Source organism: Oryx dammah, unplaced genomic scaffold, assembly GCF_014754425.2.
Source record: "Oryx dammah isolate SB20612 unplaced genomic scaffold, SCBI_Odam_1.1 HiC_scaffold_8, whole genome shotgun sequence".
Classification (NCBI taxonomy): Eukaryota; Metazoa; Chordata; class Mammalia; order Artiodactyla; family Bovidae; genus Oryx; species Oryx dammah.
This window is the reverse complement of record NW_024070192.1, coordinates 41,995,290-42,019,010: the sequence shown is the minus strand read 5'-3', so window position 1 is coordinate 42,019,010 and position 23,721 is coordinate 41,995,290. Positions and strand designations below refer to the sequence as shown.

At 46.0% G+C, this 23,721-nt stretch overlaps 1 protein-coding gene across 1 annotated transcript in view; it reads left to right on the top strand.

Moving 5' to 3' along the window:
• SUPT6H (SPT6 homolog, histone chaperone and transcription elongation factor) overlaps positions 1-23,721 on the top strand; it is a 30,498-nt gene that overhangs the window by 340 nt on the left and 6,437 nt on the right. The window contains exons 2-28 of the mRNA XM_040243917.1: positions 7,558-7,699; positions 8,479-8,637; positions 8,733-8,809; positions 9,131-9,323; positions 9,544-9,628; positions 10,252-10,525; positions 11,007-11,108; positions 11,353-11,469; positions 11,800-11,889; positions 12,096-12,238; positions 12,899-13,047; positions 13,199-13,297; positions 13,713-13,842; positions 13,928-14,078; positions 14,244-14,398; positions 14,590-14,785; positions 15,236-15,375; positions 15,495-15,612; positions 16,398-16,474; positions 16,720-16,855; positions 17,144-17,281; positions 17,360-17,527; positions 18,142-18,269; positions 19,395-19,602; positions 20,381-20,528; positions 20,965-21,107; positions 21,999-22,139. Of these exons, the coding sequence (XP_040099851.1) occupies positions 7,591-7,699; positions 8,479-8,637; positions 8,733-8,809; positions 9,131-9,323; positions 9,544-9,628; positions 10,252-10,525; positions 11,007-11,108; positions 11,353-11,469; positions 11,800-11,889; positions 12,096-12,238; positions 12,899-13,047; positions 13,199-13,297; positions 13,713-13,842; positions 13,928-14,078; positions 14,244-14,398; positions 14,590-14,785; positions 15,236-15,375; positions 15,495-15,612; positions 16,398-16,474; positions 16,720-16,855; positions 17,144-17,281; positions 17,360-17,527; positions 18,142-18,269; positions 19,395-19,602; positions 20,381-20,528; positions 20,965-21,107; positions 21,999-22,139 (3,774 nt within the window). The 5' untranslated portion in view covers positions 7,558-7,590. The remainder of the gene's footprint in view (positions 1-7,557; positions 7,700-8,478; positions 8,638-8,732; positions 8,810-9,130; positions 9,324-9,543; positions 9,629-10,251; positions 10,526-11,006; positions 11,109-11,352; positions 11,470-11,799; positions 11,890-12,095; positions 12,239-12,898; positions 13,048-13,198; positions 13,298-13,712; positions 13,843-13,927; positions 14,079-14,243; positions 14,399-14,589; positions 14,786-15,235; positions 15,376-15,494; positions 15,613-16,397; positions 16,475-16,719; positions 16,856-17,143; positions 17,282-17,359; positions 17,528-18,141; positions 18,270-19,394; positions 19,603-20,380; positions 20,529-20,964; positions 21,108-21,998; positions 22,140-23,721) is intronic.

Below are 23,721 nucleotides of genomic sequence, written 5' to 3'. Positions count from 1 at the left end.
GTTGCTCAGAGTCTCAAGGTTCTTCCCAACCCTGTGCCACCCGGAACCCATGAGTTGGGTGGCCTGTTGTGTCAACAGACTTCCTGGGATGCCGTCCTTCTCTCGCAGCTTCTGAAAACTGGGCCACGCGATAGGGTTGGGAATGGAAAGGACCTGGGGCTTCCAAGTCAGGATCAGGTGATCGAATTGTTTGTCCCGGGGATGTGAAACCTACGGAGCTTTGAGCAACTCGGTCATCAGGCTAGAGGGCGATGCCAAATTCCATCTTTTTTCATGTTGTTGAATAATATAGTTAGAACTTTTTGTAGATGGCTACATTCCCTGTGGCTCATTGGTAAAGAATCCGCCAGCATTGCAGGAGGCACAGGAGATGCGGTTCGTTCCCTGGGTCAGGAAGACCCCCCCTGGAGGAGGAAATGGCAACTCACTCCAGTATTCTTGCCGAAAATCCCAGGGACGCAAGAGCCTGGCAGGCTGCAGGCCATGAGGTCGCAAAGAGTCAGACACGACTAAGGAACTTAACACACACAGGCACACACATCTATCCATCCATCAAACGCCTACCACACATATCAGATTGGACTACTAAGTTAAAAGTTTATTTTCTTCCAGTTTCTGCCTTTCTCTTCAAGGACTCCCTTGAACCAGCCGAAGCAGTTCATTTCCCTTGTTTGTTGCAAGTACTGATGCTTATTTTTCTGTTATCTATCCAGAAATACTTATATAGAAATTCACTATAATATCAGAAGTAGCAAGGGAGTATTAAGTTACACTGCTGCTGTTAATGAACATGAAGAGTGGGGGAGAATTTTGAATTTAATCTCTTTAGAGGAAAAAGTTCAGTTTGACCTTTTTAAGTTCAACTGTTTATCTGAAAATTGCTGATTTTTGTCTTCTGTGTATTGATTACAAAAGTATGATTGCTCCCCCATCAGTTGTGAATTTAGAGCTCTTTTACATGACTTGCCCTCCAGCCAGTAGAAGTCTGAAACATTTGAAAGCTTATTTAGTTGGTTTGGGTGGCTGCTAGATCAGATTAGCATGGTATTGCTACCATGATTTAAAGAGGTTTAAATCTCATCTGGGAACGAATCACATCAGGAAGTGGTACAGTCACATTTTGCAGTTGAATTACCTTCAGAGTTTGATGCTGGGTTTTCCGCATGCTTCCTTCAGATGATCCAGTCCTGTGGCTTTAAGTACCATCTGAAAGCAGGCCTCTCCCAAGTTTAATCTCTAGCCCTGCCTTCTCTCCTCTGTGTTTAAGAATCACACAGGATACCTGTTTAACAGCTCCATTTGAAAGTCTCTTAAACATCCCAAACCTGGCATAAGAAAAAGAAACTTTTTTTTTTCCATCATTCCAAACCTGGTCTTCCCTACCGTACTGAGTGGTACATGATGAGAGTACCAAAGCCCGACCTCTTTCTAATTAACGACTTAGGTCTTTCATTAAGTCTTGTCACTTCTATCTTCAGTGTTCCAAGCCACCATCATCTTTTGCCCAAGCTCCCACGATACTATCTTCAGTTTCCTCTGCTTCCACCTAGAACCTCTCCCAGTCCGTAGCAGGATCAGATCAGATCATGTCATTTCCCTTTCCAGTGGCTCTCTGTAGCCTTCACAGCCCAGCTTGAGCAGGTCCCTTCTCCCTCTCACATTCTTCTGCCTTCACCATTCTTTGGTCACATGACCTTGGGATATGGCCTGCTATGTTCCAAGTTCTTGCCCACCTTTTCTGCCAGAAACCCCTTCTTCTGGCTCTGCATACTGCAGCCTACCCATGCTTTATGTCTCAGTCTAAATTAAGTCTCTCAGAGGGGAGAGTGTTTATTTCGTTCCTATCATTTATAGCCAGCTTTATTTTGTTGGTGGTCTGTCTCCTGGACCAGAATATAGTTATCCTAGGGGCAGAGATTTTGCCTTGTATGTGCCTGGCGTGTAGTAGGCACTCATTAAATATAAGTGCTTACTGAATTAGCAAGTAAACTTCAAGTCAGTTCTTGGTTTAAGATCCTTGTGACCTTACCTCTGACTCATGGACTCTCTCTAGTCAAACCAGCCCTGACTGTTCCCACCTCAGCATGTTCTGAGCCTTGTGCCGGAGCTCTTTTCTCCAACGGTGCCGCTCCTTGAACCACCTCCAAAGAAGCCAGCTCCTCTACTTAGTTAACTCCATTTTCCTTAAAAAATTCCACCTTACTTTTAAGGTCTTTCAAGCCACTTGCTCAAAATCAGGTTAGAATCCTCTATTACAGGCTCCCATGGTACCTTTGCCATCATTTCTTTAAAGACCTTCCATACTTGTACATCAGGGGTTACCAAACTAAGGCTCCAAAATAAATGGGCCAAATTAGGCCACTCCCATTCATTTACATACTGTGTGCTCTTGTACTGCGAGGACAGATCTACCCCTTGGTGTTAGAACAGGAACTATCTGCTCCCAATCCCCTCTCCATGTTGCACAGGATTCAGTAACTGTTGCAGGGATTCTGAATCTGGTTACATATTGTTGTTTCTGCTCTTCTTTTATTTTTTTCCTTATCTCCAAAGAAAACATGGAAAGAAAAAAAATAAATTAGTTATTATGTTTTAACCATTATTAACAATAGTGGCATTGAAAAGATTCTAAGAGGGTTATTTCTTATAAATAATGGTGTGCATGTTAAAATGATTATAGGTAAAATTCTAATGATGTGATTAAGATTTTTCATAACATAGTTCTGAATCCCAAATTTAATAAAAGAACTTGTCTTAAGTGGATTCTGAATACTTTTGTCTATTAAGCTCTTAGGTTTTTGGATTCCAAATTAGGTAGTCATTTGTGAGCATCATTGGAATAGTCCTAGGCTCTTGCTCATCAAATGCAGAGTGTCTTATAGTGTAAACGCCACACCAGACTTCTGGGGCTATTCTTCAGACCACTGGGTCCTTTCAAACCTTTTGCTCATAAGGTTTTGCTCATGCTGCTTTTTTCTTACTATCTTTTTACCTCTTCTCAACTCAGGCATCACCTTTTGTGAGGCGTTCTCTGACGACCTCTGTTATTGCTTTCATAGTTCTCGTGTGTAACTGCCATAAAATATTTATTATGCTTTGTCATAACTTCATTTACAAGTGTTTTGTGAAGTGAATGTGAACAGGAGGGTCAAAAGCATATTTATGTTTTTATACCCAAGTTCCAGCACAGAGCTGTACCCTAAAAAAACAAAACTGTAAATGTTAATTGAAGCTGCCGGTGGAGGGAATTAACAGACATCTTTTGGCTCTGGTCTCCTTTTAATTGCCTCCCTCGCCCTCTTGTTCAAAGGGCGGGACTGCAGAGGCCCCCCCTGTGGCAGTCCGATCCCCGCTCCATTCCTCTCCGGAGAATGTCATGGTAACCAGCAGCCTCTCCCTCTGAGCCACATCTTCTGCTGCAGCTGTGCTTCCGCCTGGAGAAACCTCCTTTCACTGCCCCACTGCTCTTCTGCATCTGTTTCAGTAGCGAGTTTAAGTTTAGAGTCTGAATATGGGAAAAATTCAAGAGCCTAAGTACTAAACACAAAATCCAAACAACCTCAGAGTCTTCTCAGATGTCATTTGTTAGTGATAATCATAGACTAATCAGCGGTGGTTTTGTCCTGGAATAGTTGCTGCTGGCCACCCTCAGCCTGCAGTGCTGCTGCAGCGCCCTCGGCACATCCTGCTCCCCCAGGTTGCAGCAAATCAGGATTGCTTCTGGCACAGCCTCTTTAACTGGAAGTCTTGGCAGTGAGCTAGGTTGGGGGCCTTTCCCAGCTATATAGCACAGCATGTACTTCATTGCTAACCTAAGGGATGGGAGGAAAGCTGCGCGCAGCACAGAGCACCAGCTTCCCCCAGAACAGAAGAAAGCCATTGCTTTCATTAGGTAGACTGACTATTTCTCTCTGCTAAGTAGGCTGTAGGGCATCTGGTCTGGAGGAGCCAGCATTTAGTGAAGATGTTGAGGCCTTAGAAGACTGAATTTGTGGGTCTGATAGCCTAATTAAAGCAAGTGGTGTGTGGGGGCTGCTGTACCCAAATCTATTTTTAATGACTCAGCTTAGGGCTGAGGGGGAGCCACATTAAAATTAGAGTACCACATTTAATTGGCAGAAGTTTTAGATACTCTCTTCTCACTTTTGGCTGTACTCAGGATAATGACCTTAAGGAAACAGATCTTGGGGGGGGCGGGGGGCATCAGTCTAACCAAGGCTTCCAATATCACCATCCTGTGGGACTTAAACATGGTTTAATATAGGGGGCTCCCATACTTTTTGATCTCAAGACCTCTTTATACTCTTGAAGGTAATGTAAGATTACAAAGACATTTTGTTTATGTGAGTTACATCTATGGATGTTTATGAGATTTATATGTATAGGTGTTTCCCCAGATTAGAAGTTAAAACTAATAGATAAATGTTAGTTGATTTTAATCTAATAATAAGCCTGTTTGCAATATACAAGTATATCAAATCAACACATTATGCACCTAACTTTATACAGCATTATGTGTCAATTATAGTTGACCCGGGGACAGCAGGGAGCTGAGTTGCTGACACACACCCCCCCACACACACACAATGTGCATACTGCTATCTCTGCCTCAAAAACAAAGGAATTGATGAAGGCCTCACCCAAGGGCAGAAAGCTGAAACATTTTGAATGGAATCAAAACTCAAACCTGGATTCTTTTGATTCCACATATTGTGATCTCTAACAGAACACAAACTTTCTCCCACACTTAATTTTAAGATATGTACAATGAAAATACAGATACTACTCTATTTACTGGGGGGAAAAAATCCACATACAAGTGAACCCATGCAGTTCAAACCCATGTTCAAGGGCCAGTTGTTTACCAGTAAAACTTGAGAAAATAAGCCTGCTACATTTTAACATTTTATGGAAAACAAGTATAATCTTAAAAACAAAATGTAATAAGAAGAGTAGCATTATTTTTGTTTGTTTGGGGGTTTGTGAGGTGGTTGGGTTGTTGTTTGTTGTTGTTTTTGCATTTTTGGCAAAATTTTTAAAATATTTATTTGTTTTATTTATTCATCTTGGCTGCCTCAGGGGTTAGTTGTGGTACATGGGCTTAGTTGCTCTGCAGCATGTGGGATCTTAGTTTCTAGACCAGGAATTGAACCTGCATCCCCTGCGTTGCAAGGCAGATTCTTAACCACTGGACCACCAGGGAAGTCCCACTGGCAAATCTTTTTAATGTTTGCTTTAATACAGTGATGATGTGGATTCTCACACTTGCTTCTGCATTCAGCCCATTGTGATACATGTCATATAACCTCTGGAAGACTTCACTCTACACATGAAAGAAAAGAGGGTGATCCCTGGACCACACTTTGAGAGCTACTGATATGATAGAAACAACTGTTTCTTTGGAGTCAGACAGACCTTAACTCAACTCTCAGGTCTTACCGTTGAAAGTTGTATCACCTTGAACAAGTGACTTCATCTCTGAATATATTTTTTCCTCTGTTGAAAGGACAGAGAAATGTGCTATAACTCATAGGACAATGTTGGGCTTAATAGGTTATTTATTAAGTGTCTGGAACTTGTTAGGTGTGCAGTAGATTAGGGAAGGCCTACGTTTGTTTGTTTATTTTTGGCTATGCTAGGTCTTTGTCACTGTGCCACACGTGGGGGCCACTCTGTTGTGGTGTATGGGCTTCTCATTGTGGCATCTTCTCATGTTACAGAGCAGGGGCTCTAGGATGTGGGGGCTTCAGTAGTTGTAGAGCAGAAACTCAGTAGTTGAAGCATGTAGACTTAGTTGCCCCGCAGCATGTGGAATCTTCCCGGACCAGGGCTCGAACTTGTGTCCCTTGCATTGGCAGGCAGATTCTTAACCGCTGGACCACCACGGAAGTCCCTTTATGGTCCTTTTTTGGCCCTCTACTAGAAGTCAACCTCTTGGGAATATTGAATCCTATTTCTCTTCAAATTCCCAACTCCTAGCAGAGTGTTTGTACTTGGTAGACATTCAGTACAGTTTAAAAAGAATGGCATCTGAAACTTCAGTCTAAAATTGAACATAAGACCCTTCTCATTGATTCTCCCTTTCCCCAGAACTTGTACCTTCAGTTTTTTCTTGAGTTCAGTTCATCTTTACTTGGTCATGGTATCAGTTGATATCAGTAAGGGTAATTTTCAGGAGAATTAGAGCCACAGCACTGAAGGCTCCTTCTAGAGCTTAGACCACCATGAGATAGCCACCCTCCTCCCTCTCCAGGCCCACTCCCATCTTTAACTGAGAAGACAAGAATTAGTAATCTGTTTAACTTAGCAGTTTCTGTTCTGTATAGAGCACCTGGTGGGATACAGCTTATCCGCTACAGAATAAAAATGGAGTGTAATGCCTCTTATATTGTCCTTTAATTGATATTGTCTCTGACTTCCAGAAGCTTGTAGTCTAAGTGGAAAAAATGGACATAGACAGTGGACAATAATTCAGGACAGCATGAGGAATGGTGCTGAGTGGAAGAGCAGCCAGCTTCAGGATTCCAGAATGGAATTTTTATGCTCTGATTTGTGTGATGTATGCTGCATTTGAAAGCCCAGGGAACTCCATGTCATGGTTCTGTGGTTCTCCACTGCCGTTTCTAGGTTTTGGATGCATCTAACCTCAGGGAGGTAGAAGACAAAGTTGAGATTGGTTGGTACTGAATTATCGAATACTGGAAATTAGGCCTATGATTCAATTAACATTTTTTAAAATAGTAAACTAGACTCTTTCCCCTATTATCATGTAATATTCGCAACTACCCTGAGTGGTAGGTATTGCTGTTGCCTTTTTTCAAATGAAGACATTGATATTCAAGCACATTCAGTAATATGCTTACCTTTAAGACCTAGCAGACGATGGGACCAGGATTTGATTTCTGCTCTTAAGCCCAGCAATGTTTGTATTTAACCATGTTGCATTTAATTTGTAGGCCATGGAAAGTGTTTTTCGGTTGGTTTGTTTTACTGGGGAGGTAAATGCTCACAATATAGTTGTGGTCCTAATGTTTCTGAAGAGGCCCCTTTTCTACCTAAATGCTCCCGACCAGTACTCACACAAGTGGAGTCAGGTTCGTGAAATGATGTTTAATCTGTTGAAAAAGATTTTCTTTTTGACTCTGCCAATAGCTCAGCTATAGTTCCTGTCATTAAGTTGGCATTTAATTATTGTTTGCCAGACTTACAAGTGAGTCATATAATCTCACTACTACTGTATCCCTACCTATGTAATTATTCCTACATTAATTTCCTTCTTCATCTGCCCATTTCTATCCCCAAATGGTAAGTGAGATAAACCTCTTTGGACAAGCCATGTGGTATTTACAGAGATGTCCAGTATAATTGCTTTTTAAAGGTACACATGAGAGGGGCAGTGGTGAGAGTGGATAAGAGAAGAGGTGGAGCCATCTTATTCTTACTCTCTCCTCCCAGATGGTAATGATTGGACAGAGCAGTGACACATAGCTGCAGGCTGTGGAAATGTTTAAGAGTCCTCTGTCTCATTTTTTATCCCCATCTCCCTTTCTTCCCTAGTCTTCTTTAGGCAGGCCGTGAAAAGCTGCAACAATGTCTGATTTTGTGGAAAGCGAGGCCGAGGAGTCCGAGGAAGAGTACAATGATGACGGCGAGGTGGTGCCCCGGGTCAACAAGAAATTTGTAGAAGAGGAGGATGACGGTGAGGAAGCCCCAGCCTCAAGCTTCTCCCCACTATTGCTAAGCTTTGGATAGTTGGATTCTTGCTGATGAGAGGCTCAGGCTGAGCACAGACGTTATCACACATGAGAGGTACCAGCTTGAGTAATTTTCAGTCATTCATAGAAAATATTCACTAAGTATCTGTCTGCTGTATGCCAGGCACTGTGCCTGGGACTAGGAATACAAAAGAAAGACCTGGCTGTGGTGGAGCTTACATTAGTGGGATGGGACAGCCAGTCAACCAAGAAACACACAGGGGGTGTTTCTCTCTTAGAGACCTAGTAGTTTTGGTATTTATGCACCCAGTTTCCAATTTTTCTGTCCAAACCCAACTGTTAGGATCATTAGCAGAGTAGAACCATGAAAACAACTTTAGAGACAGTAAGGAAAATGGAAGCTTTATCAAAAACCTTACAGATGAAAGAAGGAATATAGCTACCGAGCTTATAAACTGAGAAGAAACCAAAGTTATTGGTGGCTGGAAAACCTCTAGTCAAGATTTTGACCATCCAGAGTAATTAGGAAGCTCATCTTGCCGAAAGACAGATAGTGAATGTAGACAAGAGATTCCTTTCCAGAGGCTACTGCTCTGAGTCAGTGGTCATGTTTTTCGTCTTTGGATTGGATGAGGCAGAAGAGTTAACATGGCATCCAGGTCATTTGGTTCAGAGCAGATAAGAAATAACAGTTAAGCAGGTGGTCCTGCCCCAACGCCAGCCTGTTTCCCAAACTGCAGCCTCACACATGCATGTTTTCCAGATGAGGAGGAGGAGGAGGAGAACCTGGATGATCAGGATGAACAAGGAAACCTGAAAGGCTTTATCAATGACGACGACGATGAAGAGGAAGGGGAGGAGGATGAGGGTAGTGACTCCGGAGATTCGGAAGATGAAGTTAGCCACAAGAAGAGAAAACGAAGTGAGTAGCCCCTCCCCAGGTCAGGTGAGGCTGGGGTGGAAGCCAGTGGAGGAGGGTCCTCCCGGTCACAACCAGCAACATTCTGTCTTCTCTAGCATCTTTTGATGACCGCCTGGAGGATGATGATTTTGATCTCATTGAGGAGAATTTGGGTGTCAAAGTCAAAAGAGGAGTAAGTGCCTTTTTTGTCTCTGTCCTTGAGGGTGAAGGAAGAAGCCCTTGAAGTTCAGTGGCTCTGGGGGGTGGTGGGAGGCACATCCAGAGCTGTCTGGGGAACTTGAGCGAGGAGAAAGTGGCTCAGTGTCGTGCTGTGGAGCCCAGTTCTGGGTGCCTGTCAGAGTTTCAGGAGTGGGCCTTGGGGCATCACTTGATGTGCTCTTTCCCATCTCCCTCATCAGTATAACTGTGGTGGGAAAATAGAAGTGAGATTGGAGAGCAGGCATTGTTACGCCAGTTCCCTCAGACCCTGACCAGGCAGGCTTTCCACCCCTAGCAAAAATACCGACGTGTCAAAAAAGTCTCAGATGATGAGGACGACGAGGAGGAGGAATATGGCAAGGAGGAACATGAAAAAGAAGCTATCGCAGAGGAGATCTTTCAGGATGGAGAAGGGGAAGAAGGGCAGGAGGCCGTGGAGGCCCACATGGCTCCACCAGAAGAGGAGGAGGAAGATGATGAAGAGTCGGGTATGTAGCATCAGGCAGGGAAGCCAGTTTGGGGCAGGGGGTTGGGATTTCCTGCCCCGAGGAATGGGATGGGAAATCATTTTTCAGCTATTGGCTTCCAGCATTTAACAGAAAGGAGTTCCTTTCCAAAGGCTCTCTTCTCTTCACTGGCCACTCATATAGTAGGAACTAAAGCCATTCAGTCCTGCCTCTGGGCACTAACCCCTCCTTCCCTACCTAGATATTGATGACTTTATCGTGGATGATGATGGACAACCTCTGAAAAAACCTAAGTGGCGGAAAAAGCTTCCTGGATACACTGATGCGTGAGTGGAGTCTGGGGCAAGGTGGTCGTAAGGGCATCTGAGTGGACCCAGGCAGGAAGGAAGAGGTCAGAGGCCTTGGCCAAAGATAGAACAGTCAGCTCTCAGCCACTTTGCCTCCTGCCTCTGATAACCTTCACCAGGCAGTGATGTCAGACTGCTCCTCGAAGCCCTGAAAGCTCTCTCTGTATCCTAGTGCTGGGGTGGGATGAAGGGGAGGCACATGTCAGCAAAGACCTAGCCTTTCTCTAATACCTGCAGCTCTGTGTTCACTTGTTTGTGTATCAGTCGTCTAAGCATAATTTTGTCGAGAAATTCTTTGCTCTGAGAGAATACATCTTAGCGAAGGATGGATCCACTGAACATGATATGAACCCATCTGTCCTGTTACTTTTTGATCCTGGTCACGGACATGTGCCAAAGATGGGTTTTCATCTCAGTAAATAAGTTTCCCCAGAAATAGCCACCAGCTAAGCCTTTATTCCGCGGTGAATATGCTTTTTTTTTTGTTTAGATTTCCCTCAGCCTTTCTAGTTCCCTCGGGGCAGGTAAAAGATATCTGCAGGGGCCGCATCTGTCTCCTCTCACCAGAACCTGGGCCAACTGCCTTTCGCTCTCACCTGCAGGGCTCTGCAGGAAGCCCAGGAGATTTTTGGTGTGGACTTTGACTACGATGAGTTTGAGAAATACAATGAGTACGACGAAGAGCTGGAGGAAGAGTATGAGTATGAGGACGATGAGGCTGAGGGTGAGATCCGAGTGCGCCCCAAGAAGACCACCAAGAAACGTGTGAGCCGCAGGAGCATCTTCGAGATGTATGAGCCCAGTGAGCTGGAAAGCAGCCACCTCACCGATCAGGACAATGAAATCCGAGCCACTGACTTGCCTGAGAGGTTCCAGGTAAGGAAGTACCAGCCTCTGTCCTTCTGCTGAACTGTCATCAACTGCCCTGAGCCACCTTGGTACAAGGGTTATAGCAGAGATCAATCTAACAATAGTTTATAGGGGGACTTCCCTGGCAGTCCAATGGCGAAGACTCCACACTTCCACTGCAGGGGCCACGGGTTCAATCCCTAGTCAGCATGGCGCAGCCAAAAAAAAAACCAAAAATGATATATAGGAACTTGGCTTTGAACCCCAATCTGACCAGGGGTACAGGAAGTCTAGCTCAACATAGACTCTAACGTGTCTTAGAGTTCTTGAAATGGCGCTCTCTCTTTAGCAAATATGTGACATGCCTACTTCTTGCCAGACAATACTTTTCCAGGTACTGAAAACATGTGCCTTTGGAGCATATATTTTTGTCCAGAAGAAGAGTGTGTTTTTGCTGCATGAGATACAAGATAAAATCAGTCTTATGCTCCTGTGTTATCCCCTGCAGCTCCGTTCCATCCCCGTCAAGGGGGCTGAAGATGACGAACTGGAAGAAGAGGCGGACTGGATCTACAGGAATGCCTTTGCCACACCAACCATTTCTCTGCAGGTACCCCCCCTAAAAAAGAGCCTGTGTTTTGACACAAACCAGAAGTCACCTCATCCTAGTAGCTGCTTCTCCGTTGCCCCAAATGTCTGTGGGCCTCCCACAGAATAGCATGTGTGTATGGGTGTATGAGGAGATTTTTCTAGACTTACTCTGAGAAGGTCATCCTGTGACAAGAAGCAGTTTTGTATGACGAGACAAAGCAAGTAAAGGTGTTGTTGCTCTTTCTTTTTTCTTCCAACTGTAGGAAAGCTGTGATTACCTAGATCGAGGGCAGCCAACCAGCAGCTTCAGTCGAAAAGGGCCCAGCACAATTCAGAAGATTAAAGAGGCCCTGGGCTTCATGCGAAATCAGCATTTTGAGGTAGCACCTCAGGCTGTAGTGGTCCAGTGGTTAGAACGTCAACTAGGGGTGAGGGAAAACTTGGCCACCTAGGTTAGGTGGGGACCCCCCCCCCGCCACCTCCTGCCCTCAGCAGTGGTCCCTTGACCAAGAAATGTGAGGACTCAAGTGATCAAAAGAAACCACTACCCCTTCCGCAGCATTATGTTCCCCTATGGTGGGACAAGCATGTGCCCTGGATGGGCCAAGGTTCCCAGTGCTGAATTTCATGGAGCTGTTTATCCCTCTAGCAGAGGGGTTCCTTGCAGATCTTTCCTCTCTGGCTGACTGCCCATCTCTTTGACCCCCTAGGTGCCTTTCATTGCTTTCTACCGGAAGGAGTATGTGGAACCTGAGTTGCATATCAACGACCTGTGGAGGGTGTGGCAGTGGGATGAAAAGGTAACATAGGGATCTGTGTCCCTCAGAGCTGAGGGCTGCACTAGGTACTACTACTGCTGGGGCCCAAGTTTTCCTGCATGTACCAGGTGATGTCCCAAACCCCCAGGCCTGTCAGGCTTCCCCCAAGAACTCTTGGTAAGGAACTGCCTGGCCTTGGGTCTCCAAAGCTGAATACCAGCCCTTACCCCTGCCCTGCCTTGTCCTAGTGGACCCAGCTGAGGATTCGTAAGGAGAACCTAACACGGCTGTTTGAGAAGATGCAGGCTTATCAGTACGAGCAAATCTCTGCTGATCCTGACAAGCCCCTTGCTGATGGCATCCGGGCTCTGGACACCACGGACATGGAGAGGTAGCATATGCGGGTTTTATTCCTTTAGAAGGAGCCCTCACGCCAAAGGCAGGTGCATCCCTCCCCTGCCCCACCCACCCACCCACCCTTCAGAGAAGCATAATCTTGTAAAATTCACAGCAGGGCACCTATCCCTTAGAAAGCCAACTTAACAACATACCAGAAGTGCTCTTTTTGACAGGCAAATTCCTGTTACTTACCCATATTGGTATAAAAGGTTAAGAGGATCAGATAGTCATGTTTGCTTATTTATGTTATCTGTATGAAAAGCCACATGGGAAACCAAACTACAGCCAGAAAGTGGCTTGGTGAGCCTGGAATTAGAGAGGGTTGTGAGAGAGCAGCAGGTGATGTAAATGGCCGATGGCGTGAACTTGGGAAGGAAGGACAAAGACTGTCTCAAGGACTCTGAACTGGAGACATGCTTCCTAATCTGTCTCTTTCTTTTCGTTGCCATTTGTAACAACCACCAATTATTTGACATATTTCTTCTTGAAAGTACCTTGATTGCAATTAAGTCATAGTTTAGGGCCATTGTGTATCCCTGATAAGTTAGAGAACACAGGCATCCATCCTAGTTGGGATTGTACCTCTTGTAGCAAACCCGGGGTATACCCTTCCTCCATGACAAAATTGAGGTCTGATGTCCCTTCCCTCCAGGCTCAAGGATGTTCAATCAATGGATGAACTGAAAGATGTCTACAATCATTTCCTGCTCTATTATGGTCGTGACATCCCTAAGATGCAGAATGCCGCCAAGGCCAGCCGCAAGAAGCTAAAGCGTGTAAGGGAAGAGGGAGATGAGGAAGGTGAGTGTTGGAAAAGAAAACCCAGAGGCTTGGTGGCCATGGCCTTCCCAAGGATGCCTTTGACTGATTACACTTTGGAGCTTCTCTCCATGTGTGTCAGATCCTTGGAAGTAACTGGAAGCCAGAAGATTAACTCATGTTTTCTCCCCAGGTGATGGTGAGGAGGCAGAAGATGAAGAGCAGAGAGGGCCAGAGCTCAAGCAGGCTTCTCGCCGAGACATGTACACCATCTGCCAGAGCGCTGGGCTAGGTAAAAACTAATTGTATAAGTTCCCCGATAGTCACTGGGAGGTAGGATGAGGACTTAAAGGACAGCTGAGTGAATCACCAGTCCACTTCTAACACTTGCTCCCATGACCCAAACCCATGCCACAGGAATGGTCCAGCTTTCCCTGTAATTCCTGAAGGAGTGGGAAATACATGATCAGAGTTCATCCTATCTTTGGGAAATTCTTTTGCTAAACTATAACTTCCACAGAAAATTTCTGTTTCTTCTGCTTCTGTTTAAAGCCAGCATTTTCATTGTTCATTGTGAGGCATCCTGTTCCTGCTCATTGGTGATGCTTCTTAAATTTACTGCCCAGAATTTGCAGTTTTAGACTGAAAGCCAAGAAGTTATTCAGTCCTGCTGTTGGCTTACCTTTATCTCTCCTGATTTGCTTTAGATGGCCTGGCCAAAAAGTTTGGGCTTACTCCCGAGCAATTTGGGGAAAACCTCCGGGACAGCTACCAGCGGCATGAGACAGAGCAGTTTCCAGCAGAGCCCTTGGAGCTGGCGAAGGATTATGTTTGCAGGTGGGCTTGCAGTAGCTGGCTGGGGAGAGGAGGAACCTATGGGCAAAGGTATCCTCATCCTGCAGCGCCTCCATTTTCCCTGCAGCCAGTTCCCTACCCCGGAAGCCGTGCTGGAAGGTGCCCGCTACATGGTAGCCCTGCAGATTGCCCGAGAGCCCCTCGTCCGGCAGGTGCTGAGACAGACTTTCCAGGAAAGGGCCAAGCTCAATATAAGCCCCACTAAGAAAGGTAGAAAGGTAAGCCAGTTGAAGGGCTTTGATCCAACTTACGGTCCAGCTCTATTTGAACTGAGTTTCTTGCCTTCACCCTTAGCTGAGCTGTCTGCCTGAGTGTAGAGACGGGCCTTTCCCAGGGTCCAGCCCAGTCTTTCTGTCGACTGATGGTTCCCTCTTGTTGTGCAGGATGTGGATGAGGCCCACTATGCTTACTCCTTCAAGTACTTAAAGAACAAGCCTGTTAAGGAACTGAGAGATGACCAGTTCCTCAAGATCTGCCTGGCTGAAGATGAAGGGCTGCTCACCATTGATATCAGCATCGATATGAAGGGAGTGGAAGGGTAAGCAGAGCTCTAGCCTGGGGTTATTTTGGGAAAGCCTGGTCAGGTGTCTGTTGGAGGGAGGGGTCCCTCAGGAATGTGAACCACGCCTTCAGAACTGAGCAAGCCATTGTCTCTGGCTCACTCAGTGTTCCTGGGCATTCAGGCACCACCTCTTCTCTGTCCCTGATACCAGTGTTATATCCCCTCAGCTATGGCAGTGACCAGACGTATTTTGAAGAAATCAAACAATTTTACTACCGAGATGAGTTCAGCCATCAGGTGCAGGAGTGGAACCGGCAGCGCACCATGGCCATTGAGCGAGCTCTCCAGCAATTCCTGTATGTGCAGATGGCTAAAGAGCTCAAGAACAAGCTGCTGGCCGAAGCCAAAGAATATGTCATAAAGGTGAGGACAGGGACTCGACCTTTCAGTTCAGCTCAGTCGCTGAGTCGTGTCCGACTCTTTGCGACCCCATGGACTGCAGCACGCCAGGCCAGCAGCACAACCTTCAGTCCTGTAATTTCCCCAGGCTAGAGGTGAAAATGAAGGCACCCCCTACTAGCTGTCCTGTAGCTAATGGAAATCCCCCGGGCATAACCTGAGAGGGAGTGCACACAAGGTCATGGGTCACTCTAAGACCTCCCTTTGAAGAGCCTCTTCCTTCCCTCCACCACCCCATACACATTCTTCGTATAGGTGACTGGCCTCTGTACTCTCCTATTGTTAAGAACAAGGTGTGCCTTCAGGTTGTAAGCCTGCCAAGGGCTAGAAACATGTGCATGTATAAATACGATCTCTGCAAATGTGTGTCTGGCGAGCCTGACAGCCATAGTGACTGGTGTGTCTCCTCCCCAGGCCTGTAGTCGAAAGCTCTGCAACTGGCTGAGGGTGGCACCCTACCGGCCAGATCAACAAGTAGAAGAAGACGACGACTTTATGGATGAGAACCAAGGGAAGGGCATCCGGGTCCTAGGCATTGCTTTCTCCTCTGCCAGGTAACTTCCTGTTCCTGCCTGCCTGGCATCACCCCTTATCTGTCTCCCTAACCTTGTTCTCTTACTCATATTTGTATAGTCCTGATTATCACGTGGTTCTTTTTCTGTCGGGCTGGCAGAGATCACCCTGTGTTCTGCGCCTTGGTCAATGGTGAAGGAGAAGTGACAGACTTCCTCCGGCTGCCTCATTTTACCAAGCGGCGAACTGCATGGAGAGAGGAAGAGCGGGAGAAGAAGGCAAGTGGCTGGGACTGGTTAGCAAGTGTACATCTTCAACGTGCCTTACCATTCAGTGGGCGTATGCAGTCATGGTTAAGCTGTATCCCATGCAAGGTCTCTGACCTGTTCACTAACCTCTTACGTCCTGGGAGAAGTCTCACTTTCATAGGCAGTAGGTGGCACTCAAGATCTGGAACAGAATTTGCTTCTTGACTTGAAGCCAGTTCCTAGGCCTTGTGCTTCTGGGAGCTGCCATTACTGCCTCTGTTCTTAACCGCATCTAGGTCAGCTTGTTCCAGGAGCTGAAAGCCACTGAGGCATTAAGCCAACCTTTTCCCTGCTTTCAGCATTTGTGTTTCTTCCATGGAAGAAATTTAAATCCATCTCGTGTGTATCCTTCTGATTTTTTCTTTAACATAACAGTATCTTTCCATTTTATTGACAAGAGTTCCATTCTAAAACATAATTTTCAGCAAACAACTCTTTTAAAAAAGAAAAAAAAACCTTAAAGTGGAGATCAGAACAGTCTTGACTGCCAGGCAGTGGTTCGTGTTCAAAGAAAGACCTGAGTACGTTAACCACAGCTTGTGTAAGCCAGATATACAGTAATCGTAGGAAAGATTAACAGATGTTTAATTTCCAACTAGAGCTCCTAGTCACGTTGTTGTGTATTCCAGTTAGACAATGCATGACGCATCATCGTTCTCTGGTCTTGTAAGGTCTCAAGCTACTTATACGGAGAGAAAAGCATTAGAAGCCTCCCTGTCCTCAGAGCCATTTAGCTCCAATTTTCTTTCACTCAGGCTCAAGACATTGAAACTCTGAAGAAATTCCTTTTGAACAAAAAGCCTCACGTGGTGACAGTTGCAGGAGAGAACAGGTAGGGAGGGGCACCAGGTGATTGGGCCATGCCTGGCTAAAGCCACTCATCCTTTATTGTTGAATCTGCTCTGTGCCTATGAAGATCCTTGATAAGACGTGATACCCCCACTTCCAGAGGGTATCCGTGGAATATTGTACCCCTTTGTCTTCAAAGCTCTCGCCTCCCTGCTCCCAGCCCTGAGATGGTTCATCCCTGAGAAACTATCCAGAAATACCCCTGACCACCACCCCTCCTTCCTCTAGGGATGCCCAGATGTTGATTGAGGATGTGAAGCGCATCGTGCATGAGCTGGATCAGGGTCAGCAGCTGTCCTCTATTGGGGTAGAGCTGATTGACAACGAGTTGGCCATCCTCTATATGAACAGCAAGAAATCAGAGGTAAGGCAGGAGCCCACGCTTAGGCTTCACACAGGCAAGAGCTATCCCCAGGGAGATAAGGAGGCAAAGATTGTCAGGGGCGCAGGATTGTACCTTTTCTCTTACCTGTACAGAAAATCTCCCATCATGCCAGTCATAGTTCAGCTTGGGAGCCCCAGAGATTAAATTGGTCCCAGGAAAAATGGTCCCAGAGAAGAGAACATGACATCAAGCCAGGCAATTTGGATTTCCTCTGACTGTTAGAGCCGAGGGGACTTTGTGGCCCTGCTGACCCTCATCTGACCTTAGGCGGAGTTCCGGGATTACCCTCCTGTGCTGAGACAGGCAGTCTCCCTGGCCCGGCGCATCCAGGACCCTCTGATTGAGTTTGCCCAGGTGTGCAGCTCGGATGAAGACATCCTATGCCTCAAGTTTCACCCATTGCAGGTGAGTAGGATTTGACAAGTAGGCCCAGGTGGACAGAGTGGCACAGTAACCTTATCCCTGCCTACTGTGTGTTGACAGGAGCATGTGGTGAAAGAAGAGCTGCTCAACGCCCTGTACTGTGAATTCATCAACCGAGTCAATGAAGTTGGAGTTGATGTCAACCGTGCCATTGCCCACCCCTACAGCCAGGCCTTGATTCAGTATGTCTGTGGCCTAGGACCTCGAAAAGGGACCCATCTCCTGAAGGTAGGATTGGGTTGAATCAGGAAAAAAAGGAAAGTTCTTATTTCATTGAACCTTTACTTTCCCAGTATGGTTTGACAAAAAGGACAAGGTCAGAGAGGTAAAGGCGCTCACCTAGAGTCATCCAGCTAGTGAGAGTCAGGGCCAGACTTCAGCCTAGGTGGTCACAGTCCTGGTCATCTCTACCGCATTCTGGTGGCGCGTGGAAAAGATAGCCTAAGCCATGATTTAGAGGAAGGCGAGAGTATGCTAGACACAGACCTCAGGATAGTGGGTTTTTTTTTCCCCCGGAGGAAAGAAAGGATTTCAATACAGAGAGGGGCATGTAGCAACCTTCAAGAGTATTTGTGGTAATTTTTTTCTTAATGTGGGATGGGTACTTGAGTGTATATTTTGCATCAGCTTTGAAGTTGTGCATTAGCTGTGTGTTGTCTTTGCTCAGTACAGTGTAGTTCTTTAAAATGATTTTTTTAGTAGCAGTATGTTGAGCTCAGTGCTCAGTTAGCTATCGGGGTGCTGGGGCAGCTTCCCATTGTGGAAGGTTTCCCGAGACCTGGAAACAGACCAGAAGGTGGGGCCTATCTTCTGCTCCTGCTCACTCCAGGCTTCTCTTCCAGATTCTGAAACAGAACAACACCAGGCTCGAGAGCCGGACTCAGCTGGTCACCATGTGCCACATGGGTCCCAAAGTCTTCATGAATTGCGCTGGCTTCCTCAAGATTGACACCGCCTCCCTGGGGGACAGGTGATGCCCTCTGCCTGGGTGGGCCAAGAGGAGTTCTCTTGGGCTTTGCTTTGGGGGTTTGGGGATTAGGGCTGTCAAAGGGCCACAGACTACTTAAATTAGGAAACGTTTTAAAGCCAAGAGTCTTTATTTAGTCAAGAGCCTCTGACCTATGGAAAAGATCAGTTCAATTATGTGAAGCTTTTCTGTGAGAGAAACATCAAAAGAACCAACTTAGTTTATCAATTGAGGACAGAAAACATAAGACTTGGTTCAGTAAACATAAACTTGTTCTGTTGTTGTGATTTTTTGTGGCTCAATAAGGGTGGGAATAGTTGGGGCATTGGAAGAGGAGTGTGGGGGTCTGAGGAGATAAGAAAGGGGGAGAGAGATTTGGTATGTTCTGAGATAATGTTATTGAGAGAAAGTTCTCTATTCACTTGGACTTTGGACTTCACTATTGACCTCTTCCTCTCCAGAAGTTATCAACTCAGTCTTTGGAGGATCTTTTCCACGGGCACATAGCTCCTCATTCAGTAATGGAAATCAGTGGGGAAATAGGCTTCAAGTTCTAAAACTTCATTTTCCACCCAGCTTTGCTGTAACACTCCACGAATAACATAGGTCCATGTGAGTGCACGGGCAAGACCAGCCTGGGAAGGCTTTATGGGGGAAAGTAGCTATCAGCAAATTCTCAAAGGTCTTCTTCCCCCTTCTTGTTTTATTTATAATACTTTTATATATAATTTCATCATATAAAATTCAATAACATATAGAAATATTATGCAGAAAGTGGAAGTCCCCCATAATCCCACCCCCCAGAGATAACTGCCATAACAAGTTGATGTATACTACAACTTTTCTAAATTTTATTTTTGCTATGCATTTACTAACTACCCATTTACTACAAAAATGGGATCATACGGTTCATAGTGTTTTGCAGTGCATTTTTCACCTTATCAATCTATCGTGGCCATCTTTCATGTCAGCACACACAGATCTGCCTCATTCTTTGTAATGGATGTATAGTATTCCATTGTATGGAGGTACCCTAATTTATTTAACCAGTTCCCCATTGGTGGACATCTGGGTTGTTACTAGAAGCTTTTTGTTATATATCCTGCCCCTCTTCTGCCTCTCCTTCAGCACTGACTCATATATTGAAGTCCTTGATGGTTCCCGAGTTCACCCTGAGACTTATGAGTGGGCCAGGAAGATGGCGGTGGATGCTCTGGAATATGATGAATCAGCTGAGGATGCCAACCCTGCGGGAGCCCTTGAAGAAATCTTGGAAAACCCAGAGCGACTCAAGGACCTAGACCTTGATGCCTTTGCAGAAGAACTGGAGAGGCAGGTGGGTGACAGAGTGGAAGGCCTGGCCTAGATGAGAAGAGACTCAGGAAGAACATCCTCAGAGAAGCCCCAATACTATTAGTGTAAGAGACTTGATCCTCTCCCTCCCCATGCAGTACTGGGTTTACTCAAGGAAGTTTTCAGTCTGCTTATTAAGGAGCCAAGGACATCTCAGGGACTGCAGTAGTCATTGTGGGGGCATGTTTTGGGGGAGCTGGGAGTGGGAGGTAGTAGTTTCCTTCTGGGACCTCTTTCCTTTTCAACTGTGCGGTTTTGCATTTGTTTCACACATTGGGATTCCATGAGGGGTTTTTTTGGCTGCACTTGGGGTCTTCATTGCTGTGCTCAGGCTTTCTTGAGTTGGGACGAGTTGTGGCGAGTGGGGGCCACTCTAGTGCTGGTGCACAGGCTTCTCACTGTGGTGGCTTCTTTCGTTGCGGAGCACAGGCTCTAGGGCCTCCAGGCTCAGTAGTTGTGGTGCAAGGGCTTAGTTGCCCTGCAGCATGTGGAATGTTCCCAGACCAGGAATCGAACCTGTGTCCCCCATGTTGGCAGGCAGATTCTTAACCCCTGGACCACCAGGGAGGTCCCCATGAAGCATTTTTATTGTATAACAGTGTTCCATGGCTAAGGAATAGTTTGAAAAGCTGATTTAGTACATGTTGGGGGAAAGAAAAGAAACCCTGACAGGAGCCAGCTGGCTACTCCTTTCGTTGAAACCCCTGGTGGCTCAGGTTGGGGAGCAGTTGCAAGACTCTTAATGGGGGCTTCTTCCCCAGGGCTATGGTGACAAACACATCACGCTGTACGACATCCGAGCGGAGCTGAGCTGTCGGTATAAGGACCTCCGGACAGCCTACCGCTCTCCCAACACAGAGGAAATCTTCAATATGTTAACCAAAGAGACACCGGAGACCTTCTACATTGGTAAATCCTGGGTCTGTTTTCTTTAGTTGGAGGAGAATAAAAAGGGGTTGATGGGATAGTGTTTACTGTGTATGTTCAAGTCAGACTATAATTCCAACAGAATAAGGCCAGTTTGTACTGTGAGTGGGAAAGACCAGGGAAGCTTTTAAGAAGATTATAGAGCCCTAAGCTGGAAGTCAAATTCGAGTTGCAAGGTCAAATCGTGCTTTTTAACCTGCTTTTGTGAGGTGTTCACGGGGTCAGTCTTGTGGCTTCATTTTCCTGTCATCAAATGAAGGGAAGATCTCCCTTTTCGAGGATGTGAAGCAAATCAGGGGAGATGCTCTAGGACAGATGTTCTGTCACTAACAGTTGGTGGGGAGGAGTCACCTCTCCAGTTCTCTCAGCCTGCCCCCCGTTCTCTTCCCTTCCTTCTCTTCCTTTCCCCTTCCTGCAGGAAAGCTCATTATTTGCAACGTCACCGGCATCGCCCATAGGCGTCCACAGGGCGAAAGCTATGACCAGGCAATCCGCAACGATGAGACGGGGCTGTGGCAGTGCCCTTTCTGTCAGCAAGACAATTTCCCAGAACTAAGCGAGGTATGTACTCCAGTGTTGTTATGGTCCCTGGATGTTTGTGATTGCGTGATCTCAGCGCTCTAGAAAGGCGTCGAGAATGGGAGTAGTTTAGGTGACACTTTACCATGGCAGTACACAAAAAGGGAAGAGATCTGGAAGGGACACAGGCCTAACTTAAGTCCCTCCATGTGCTGCTGGTCAGAAGTGATCTATGTGCTCTTATTCTGCTCTCACTCAGCCCTTAATCCTTGTTTCCCATTCTCTGAGGATCTTGCTCAGCCAGTTACAGACATGAGGAAATAATATGCGTTTTTTACATACAGGGTGGGCACGGTGTCCCTATGCTAGTTAGAAGGTATCTGTAGACTCCCTTCAGTGTTTTCATCCTCCACACACATCTTAGTTTTTCCCACAGTCTTCTCGACGACATCTGCTTTTTTCATGGTTAGAACTCGTAAAAGCCATCCTGAAGCTTTTTCTGTATCTTCACATGTTACTTAGGCAGATAGTAAAACAGACCGTTTCTCAACTTTACCCACTAAAAGAAACTGGTGAGATTTGTGTGCTGGTTCACTGAAATGCGTTGTCTGAGGTGACAAACAGATATTTCTTAAGCTCACAAGGTCAGGACAGAATGGGAGGGAGGGGTTTCAGTTGAAGCTGGAGGGACGTTTACAGTAAATTAACATAAAAGATTGATCTGCTGGCCAGTGGTGCCAAACATGAGTTATACATCAAGGAACCTAGGGGATATTCAAATTCTGTGTTGCTAGGTGGCTGAGTCATCATGTTCTCACATGGTGATGCCAGTGTCAGTGGTAAGATGAATTACAGCATTCCTGCCAGCTTTTTCCTGACCATGTGGTCTCCAGAATCTTAATGATCAAGCTCTTTTCCTGATGCCGTCTTTAGGTCTGGAACCACTTTGACAGTGGTTCATGCCCAGGCCAGGCCATCGGTGTCAAAACACGGCTAGACAATGGTGTCACTGGCTTCATCCCCACCAAATTCCTCAGTGACAAAGTGGTAAAGCGGCCAGAGGAACGAGTGAAGGTAGGTGAATGACAGGACTGAGGCATCTGGCGCAGTTTTCAGCGGCCCAGATCAGGCTGGCTTTGGGCTGTGCCCACCAGGAGTTGGGCTCTGTTCCCAGGGGCTCCTGGTGGGGAACATTTCAGGAGGATTTATAACCAGTTGAGTGAAGTCAGGGTGAGAAGCATCTACCCAAATGAGGAACAGTTTTTGTTCACTGCCTTTGTGAAATTTCATCAAGTTTCCAGCCCTTCCTGTGTGGGAAGCCATGGTTTAGTCTGGTGGGCAGGAAGCAAGGCCTGGCATTCCATGCTGTGAAGCAGAAAGGCTGAGCTCCCTTTCTGTTCTAGTTTCTCTTGTCAGAGCTGCCATTTATTATGCTCACACTGGATTCCAGCCCTTGATATTTATATATTTTGTCTCAAATCTGCTAGTCCAGTGGAAAAGGGAATATTTATCTTCTGGTTTCAGAGAAGTTTGAGTGCCTTTTCCAGGATCATCCTGTTAGTGACATCTGCTAGTGGTACCAGATCTGCCAAATCTCTGGTTCTAAGTATTGTGAACCCCTGAGAACCATGGACTTAGGAAGGCTGGGGAAAGACATTCCTAACGTAGGCATCCCTCGTTTTATTGCCCTTCACAGATACCGTAATTTTTTTTTTTTTTTAAACAAATTTAAGGTTGGTGGTAACCCTGCATTGAGCAAATATATTAGTACCATTTTTTTTCAACAGCATTTGATCACTTCATGTCTCTGTGCTACATTTATTTGTGCCAATTCTCACAATATTTCACACTTTTTAATTATATTTGTCAGGGTGATCTGTGATCAGTAGTCTTTGATGTTAGTGTTGCAAAAAGATTTAGACTCGCTAAAGGCTCAGGTGATGGTTTGCCTTTTTTTAATCAATAAAAGAAATTTTAATTAAGATATTTTATTTTTTAAAAACATAACAGTGTTAAAAAAAAAGGGGGGGGGTTACACATTTAATAGACTATAGTGTGACCAAACTAAAAAATTCTAGTGACTCACTTTATTATGATGTTTGCTTTATTGTGGTGGTCTGGAACTGAACTTGGAATGTCTCCGAGGTATACCTGTAAATGGAGCTAGGGCAGTTTCCAGGGGAGCTGTGCAAATTGACTGGGTTTTGTCACTCTTTTAACAGAAGGGCTCAAATCAGAGGGAAGGTACAGAAAAACCGTTACTTTGCTTTTCCTCCAAAAAGGGCAGCCAGACTTGGCTCACACCCTAGGAACAGTAATTGGGCAACTTTATGGGGAAAGAGAATAGTGCCAGTGACAGATCCCAGGAGACTCCAGTTGGTATTTCTGCCTAGAGCAGGAGGCATCAGTACTTGGCACAAGTAGTCTGCAGACCAAACTCAGCCTGGAACTCCTGCTATGCTGACGCTCAATAGCCAGCTGGCTCTGGACAGTGTGTCCACCTTCCTGCCTGGACTCTGCTGTCCTCACGTGTGCAGCGGGCACTGGGTTAGCCTGTCTCTGCCCCTCCCGGCTCACACGCCCTGTGGGTCCAGGTGGGGATGACTGTCCACTGCCGCCTCACGTGTGGAGCAGGGCACCGGGCTAGCCCGCCTCC